This window comes from Dromiciops gliroides, chromosome 3 (assembly GCF_019393635.1).
Source record: "Dromiciops gliroides isolate mDroGli1 chromosome 3, mDroGli1.pri, whole genome shotgun sequence".
Classification (NCBI taxonomy): domain Eukaryota; kingdom Metazoa; phylum Chordata; class Mammalia; order Microbiotheria; family Microbiotheriidae; genus Dromiciops; species Dromiciops gliroides.
In genome coordinates, this window is record NC_057863.1 from 44,996,451 (window position 1) to 45,003,467 (window position 7,017).

Below are 7,017 nucleotides of genomic sequence, written 5' to 3' on the forward strand. Positions count from 1 at the left end.
AGTTTACTTATGGGAAGGGTTGGGTGGGTCTCCCTTGCAATTTGCACCCTGACCATGCTTATTTTTTAATCTAACACTGGCAATAAGTTAAACAAGAGCAATCATTTTGCATTCAAAGTGAATATACAAGTAATTTATTGAACATTCAAACTTCATTAAGACATTTGCAATATGGCAATTTTACTGGGTTTAACCCTACCTAGTTTATGATTGCTTGCTGGGGCTTAGCAACAGGGTCCAGTTCACACTTAGCACTAATTAAATACTTTATTGAATAAATACAATACCAAACAAAACGCATTCAAATGCTTTCTTAAAAAAAATTAGTCCATTTGAAAAGCCTTTCCTATTCAGTCTACTGACTAACACAATAAAGGCAGATATGCTAGTTTAACATAATTGGCTGATTTTATACAGCACTTATATCTTTTAGTCCACAAGTAAATTATTAAATGATAGAGAACATCTAATACAACCATTTCTACAGAACTAGGAAATAAATTTCTAATAAAGAAAGATTTTACAGACCCCATATCTTTTACACCCAACCCCAACAGTCTAACTCTAAAGGAGAAAGCCAATAGCTCTTTCCCCACAAGAGCTCACGACTAAAGTCGCTTTTGCTATCAAAAATCTGTATTTCTGATCCGTTATGAGCATTGAGACAAGATTCAAATATTCCCAAAGAAAGAAGCACAATGCACGTTGTGAATCGCCTATTCAGCAACAGCGAGCACTGCATTCAAAACCATCTCATCCCAGGGATTAAATAAGATCAGCCACATTCATTGGCATCTCCTCCACTGTAGTATTGTAGAAAGTCTCAATGTCACGAAGAATCCTCTTGTCTTCTTCAGTAACAAAGTTTATAGCCACACCTTTCCTCCCAAAACGACCACCTCTGCCAATTCTGCATAAAAGAAAAATAGTTATAACTATAGTATATTCTTTATCCCACAAGGAGATGATCCACTTGTTAACCAGCTGCTGTTTATTTGCCAAGGTAATAGAGTGCTTCTATTTGGAGCACTAGCTGCTAAATCAAAGTATCTAGATGAGGGGAAAAAAAAAAATCTTCCTTAGCAGTTAGTGCCAAAGTAAGCAGATCAAGGCTTGTGTCTGGCTGCAAAATGAGATCTCAGGTCTTGAGCATTGTGATTTTAAGCAGATGACAGTATTCTGTTTGGGGTAGTGAATTAAGCCCATACCAAAGTGGGCAAAGATCGAAGGTCAGCCTGGGACAGATGTAAACTCCAGGAATGAAACAAAAAGAATTGTTATGTACTCCATTTCGACGCACCTCTGGAACAGTAGACTGTAAATGTAAATCACTTCAAGGTTAACTATTTTTTCTAGGACTTACAATTCTTTTTCAGTGGGAAAACTTAACTCCTTATTCTCCAAATATTTGGTATGGAAACCCAAACTTATCACTGCTTTTTGCTCAGTTTCACACATAAACCACACTAAAAGTTACTGAAAATGTGGTTTAAACCCAACATCTGCCTTCCTTCATAGAAACCAGACAATACAATCCACCTAATACACAAAAGCTAACACACAAAATGGCTTTAGCTAGGATGTTGGGAACTTAAAAATATCAAATAATCATGACAAAAGAAAAACAAATATATAAATACCGACTCGCTCTTTATTCAAACAGTGTGCTGTTTCGCTTATGAATCCACGTCCTAAATTACGTCACGCCGTTTCTGAGTGCCATCTCACGTCATCAACTGCTGCTATCGACTCCTGTATTTTTTAAAAAGTCTTTTTTTACATCAAGTAACAAAGCACAATTGAATTTATTTAGGGATCAAGCCACTATAACTATATGCCAGGGACACAAAAACTCGGTTACTACCAGAACACACCAAGAGAGAATCCCACTAGAGAAAAATCACCAAGAAAGCACAAGACACAGGAGCAACATGAGAAACACTAATGAGTCTTAAAAGAACTAAGGCTCAAATAATGCCACAAAACCTAAACCCTTTTTCTGATCAATTTTTAAAGCGAGTCTTTTCCTTTCAAAAAACTTCAAAATTTGGGCCACATTCCAGACTCAAGGTAAGTTTTCCCACTGTTTTAAACTAAGCCAAGAGCTCTTCCCCCAAAATAAACTATTTAAAATAGCAGCACTGTGCCAGTCTCTTCCTGAAATATTTCCCTAGAATTTATGGCTGCCTAGCCTGAAGTAAATATTTGGAAGCTACAGAATGCCAGTATATAAAGTAACAGTGATACGTACAATCCAAATACCATCTACTAACCTGTGAATATAGTTTTCACGATTGGTAGGTAGATCATAATTTATAACCAAAGATACTTGCTGCACATCAATCCCACGAGCCTGGAAAAAAAATAGTAACAAGATTTAAGTTCCACATCAAACTAGTAGTCTCAAAGCTAATTTAAACCCTGACTGATATGCTATCAACCCACTCCAATACACCATTTCTTCCTGTGCACCACACCACACTGACTGGACTGTTGACCACAAAGTAAGTAATGGACTACAACAATGTAGTCCACTGTGGAGTGTGGTCTTTTCTCTCCCAGACAGCTTTTAATTGGAAAAAGGTAATTAAAGACCTTCCCCAAATAAGTAGCTTTTGGGAGGCTCCTGAAGTATGTACCCTTTAGAATGTTATGTATAATTACCAACAGGTCTGTAGTGATCAGAACCCGGCTTGAACCTGATCTGAACTCCCTCATGATAACATCTCGCTCCTTCTGGTCCATGTCACCATGCTACAAAGCAAACAGAATTGTAAAATCTTAGTACCTTTTCTTCTAAGTTCATGTTAACATTTTAGTGCTCTATTCAAATTTCTATCATTAAAAAGCTGATGAACTTAAAAATCTTAGCCAAATCTTGGTTAAGGTTTTAAGCCATTTAGCAATGTTTGAGATCAAGCGTCCCTGGCTGCTATGGCATATAACAGACAGGGATAGTAAAAAAACATTTTAATTTAAGCAGGGGGAACGACAACACAGCACTTCACAGCTATGTTGTAACTAGTTCCTGCATCAAGTAAGTGTACTGAAATTGACAAGTGATTTAACAAACCAGATATCGACTTCTTAAAGAAACAAACACCATGTCTCTTACCAGAGCAGAAACTGTGAAATCCCTGGCATGCATCTTTTCAGTCAGCCAATCTACCTTTCGTCTCGTGTTCAGAAAAATGACAGCCTGTGTAATGGTCAGTGTCTCATACAAGTCACAAAGAGTATCCAGCTTCCATTCCTAAAAAAGATTGCTTTTTAAGTCAAGCAGTCTCAATGATGTTTCTCAATAAGGCAAAACCAAACCTCAAACCACAGAAGTGAAATTTCCAGAGGCCACAAGCTTACCAATGTCTGTGGCTCAGGCATATAGCACTAAGATCTTAAGACACAGGACACTGGACATTAAGAAAGAGGTCCACCCAAGTCTTTTTTCAATCTAGTGCATTTGTTCTTCTTCTTGTGTAAAACTGTGCTAGCATTATTACAAAAACCAAGGCACTGCCTTAATTTCTGCAATTTTAGCACAGTGCTTTCAAACAAGAAGGTACAATCTTGGCAACAAACTTAACCTACCACTAGAATAGTGTTAAGTTACCTCTCTCTCAACATTAATGTAGAATTGTTTAATTCCCTCAAGGGTCAATTCTTCCTTCTTCACCAGAATGCGAATAGGATCTCTCATGAACTTTTTGGTCACTTCTAACACATCAGTTGGCATTGTGGCAGAAAGCAACACAACCTTTGGGGGAAAAAAAGGACAAGTACATAACCTCTTAAATGAGCTGCCTAAATTCAGCATTCCACTGATGATTCAAATGTTTGAGACCAAGCGTCCCTGTCTTACTATAGATAAGTTAGACAGGGATAGTATGAAACATTTTTGTTTTGAGCAGGGGGAACGACAACATAGGCACTTCACAGCCATATTGTAACTTATACCTGCAATAATACCCCTTTTAACACTAAAGTAAAATTCATGTTTGTACCTGAATATTTGTACTTAATTTCTGGAAAATCTCGTAGATTTGATCCTTAAATCCACGACTCAACATTTCATCTGCTTCATCCAAAACAAACATCTTGATCCATTTTGGAGCTGTTAAGGAAAAAAAAAAACACTTAAATTTTACTTCTGGCTAAACATTTAAGCTAAGTACACTACATTTAAGGGTCAGTTCTTAGTCCAACCACATCTTTACAGATTGACTTTTCCTTTTTAATGTTTTAATATAAAAATTTTAAGTCGAGTATTAAAAACCAAGTCCCAATCACTCAGATTTTCAAAACTTACAAAGATATCTTCTGTTTAGCATATCAAACACTCGCCCGGGAGTTCCAACAACAATATGTGGGGCCTCAGCCTGCAGTTTTTGCATTTCATTTCGAACATTGGTACCACCAATGCAAGCATGACATGTTGCTCCCATATAATCTCCAAGAGCCAAGATTACCTTCTGGATCTAAAAGTTTACAAAAAAAAAATTTTAATTTTTCAGAATTACCAAGCAAGCAATCTACCTAAAACTCAGCAAAAACTAATATTCTACGTCATTTCTGCAATCCATCTTCCATGTAGTCACATTTTGTGCTGGTCAAAAGTTAATGGTGCAAAAAAAAAAAATTAGTTATCTTGTGGATTATCCATGCAGCTTGTTAGCAGTCATTCCAGATCAGGCAGTAGTGACAGCCTAGTCATGGAAAAAACCTTATAACCTTGCTGAGTTCTACTTACCTAAGAAATGTTAAGCACATTGTGATTTTTTACTGCCATAAAGCAATTAATTCACTTGGGTAAGTAGTCAAGTAATGAAACCCATGCATTTTTATGGTTCCCAGTTAAACCTATTTGAAACCAGACTATGGAACTACGTAGGAGGGGCAGCTAGGTGGCGCAGTGGATAAAACACCAGCCCTGGTTCAGGAGGATGCTTGACAACTAGCTGTTCAGTGACCCTGGGCAAGTCACTTAACCCTCACTGCCCGGCCCCCCAAAAAAGAACTATGTATAGACTGGGTCTTAAATGCCAATGTAGCAAGCAAGCCTTAAAGGCAGTTTAAACATGCAAAGGAACAAGGGCAAAAAAGCCATGAGGAACGACAAATCACACGTGCACAGCAGTTTTCACGTTACACAACTGCATTTTTCAAAGTTCTATTGTCTTTAAAACGGTCCTATCTTCCACTCAAAAACTATGTCCTCACATGGACTTGCGGGGCAGCCTGTTGGCCCCACGCACTCTCGGCTCAGGATGGCTCAGCTGTTCTAGGTACAGTTGTGAAACCTGAAAACTGCGCCCCAAGCAAGCCGACTTTCCACTACACTAGGATACCTGTTGAGCCAGTTCTCTGGTGGGGGCCAGGACTAGCGCTTGGGTCTCCTTGAGCTCAATCTCCAACTGTTGCAGGATGGAAATAGCAAATGTGGCTGTCTTGCCAGTACCTGACTGAGCTTGAGCAATCACATCATAGCCTAAAAAAAGCAGGAGACATGTTTACGGCTCCGGCCGAGCCCCTCGGGGCGGGCGCGGGCCTCGGGCTGTGATCAGCAGCACTGCTCTCTCCATGGCGGGTCAGTCCCGAAAGATGGTAGGCCATCACGTCACAGCCGCCCGCGCCCGCGCCCGCGCCCCCCGCCCGGCCCGGCCGCCGCCTACCCTTGATGCAGGGGATGATGGCTCTCTGCTGGATGGCCGAAGGCTTCTCGAACCCGTACGCGTAGATGCCCCGGAGCAGAGACTCCTTGAGGTTCATATCGTCGAAGTTGTCCACGATTTCGTTCCAGTTGCTCTCGATGACACCATCGGGGTCCATGCCCTCCGGGCCGCCATGGTCTCTGCGGGCCACAAGCCGGCGCGCCGTCAGACCCCCGGTCCTGCCCCGGGGCTCGAGGAGGCCCGGCCGCACGTGGCCCGGGCCCCCAACGGCGGCCCCCGGTTCCCCGCCCCCCCCCACGGGCCGGCGGACGGCTCTCGCGAGAACAGCGCGCGCCGACCGGGCCCCGCCCCTCGCACTGCGCCAGCCCCATGATTGACACCGGCGGCGGCGGGGGAGGGAGAGAGCTGCGGGCCGAGCGGGCGGCGCGGCTGCCAACGGCCCCGGGGGGAGGGGGGCCGGGAGCGGGCCCGAGGGGCCTCCGGGGCCCTCCTCGCCGCCGCCGCGCCCTCCCCGCCCGAGTATACGCACCCAAGCACACGCATACGCACACACGGCCCGCGGCCTTCCCCGCGGCTGCCCGCCTGGAAAAGAGCCGCCCGCGGCCGTTACCGAGGCTGGGCCCCGCCGGGGACAGGCCCGAGAGCGGCGCCCCCTCCCCCCCGCCTCCGCCCCGGCCGGATCGGGTCAGGCCGGGCCCCGCGGCTGCGCCGTAGAAGCTTCTCGAAGCGGCGCCGGCGCAGCACCCCCGAAGCCTCCCCAGAAACCCGGCGTCTTCCCGGGTGCCCGCGACACGGTCTAGTCCACCCGGGAATCCCGGGCTCTGCTGCCGCCGCGGGCGCATACCTGTTATAATCCGCGGAGCCACCAGACATGATCCGAACCAACGCTCAGAGTCCGACTGAAAAGACAGCGCCGCCGCGCCACCCGCCTTTTATATGCACGCCGCCGGGACGCGTTTCTCGCGGAGGGATATCTTTTTTCCAACACGTCCGCGGTCACGAATCCCGCCGCCGAGGCGCTGCCAGAGGTAAAAACCCAGACCGAGCGACGGGAAAGCCGGACCCAAATGCTTTGGGACGGTTTGGGGAGTGCGAGGAGGCCTCGGGGTCTTTTAAGGGTGAGGGAACTCTTTGGCCTTTGGCGGAAGGATATTGCAGCAATTGGAGCGGCGAGCCTGTCCAAGTTCCCTCCTCCCTCCTCCCTCCCCCCTTCCCCCTACGGGGTTTCTCCTCCCAGTCCCTGCCGCAGAGCCCTGGGCTTGGGGGTGGGGTGGAGGGAGGAGGAGAGGAAAGGGGTGGGGGAGGGGGGGAGGAGCGCTGAACAGGGGAAGGGAAGGAGAGTAAAAGG

General features: G+C 45.3%; 1 protein-coding gene and 5 non-coding genes across 7 annotated transcripts; all 6 read right to left on the reverse strand.

Moving 5' to 3' along the window:
* Positions 1-104: 104 nt before the first annotated feature.
* On the reverse strand, positions 105-6,671 carry EIF4A2 (eukaryotic translation initiation factor 4A2). 2 transcript variants are annotated; one of them, XR_006355583.1, is made up of 11 exons: positions 6,514-6,671; positions 5,670-5,848; positions 5,346-5,485; positions 4,307-4,475; positions 4,002-4,111; positions 3,611-3,754; positions 3,116-3,253; positions 2,665-2,754; positions 2,274-2,353; positions 1,641-1,752; positions 774-910 (listed from the first exon to the last, which is right to left on the reverse strand). XR_006355583.1 is itself a non-coding variant. In XM_043992888.1 (10 exons), the coding sequence occupies exons 1-10, from the start codon at positions 6,540-6,542 to the stop codon at positions 766-768; spliced, it is 1,224 nt and encodes a 407-aa protein (XP_043848823.1). In that variant the 5' UTR covers positions 6,543-6,671; the 3' UTR covers positions 105-765. The 2 variants fall into 2 exon arrangements, 1 of the variants encoding a protein (XP_043848823.1); XM_043992888.1 differs by lacking the exon at positions 1,641-1,752 and having other exon boundaries at positions 105-910.
* Positions 2,490-2,622, reverse strand: LOC122752374. The gene has a single exon (XR_006356125.1). It is a non-coding gene; the product is annotated as a small nucleolar RNA SNORA4 (small nucleolar RNA).
* Positions 2,906-3,034, reverse strand: LOC122752349. Its single transcript, XR_006356104.1, has one exon. It is a non-coding gene; the product is annotated as a small nucleolar RNA SNORA63 (small nucleolar RNA).
* LOC122752447 lies at positions 3,378-3,561 on the reverse strand. Its single transcript, XR_006356182.1, has one exon. It is a non-coding gene; the product is annotated as a small nucleolar RNA SNORA81 (small nucleolar RNA).
* On the reverse strand, positions 3,831-3,960 carry LOC122752350. Its single transcript, XR_006356105.1, has one exon. It is a non-coding gene; the product is annotated as a small nucleolar RNA SNORA63 (small nucleolar RNA).
* LOC122752449 lies at positions 5,552-5,620 on the reverse strand. Its single transcript, XR_006356184.1, has one exon. It is a non-coding gene; the product is annotated as a small nucleolar RNA SNORD2 (small nucleolar RNA).
* Positions 6,672-7,017: the final 346 nt, after the last annotated feature.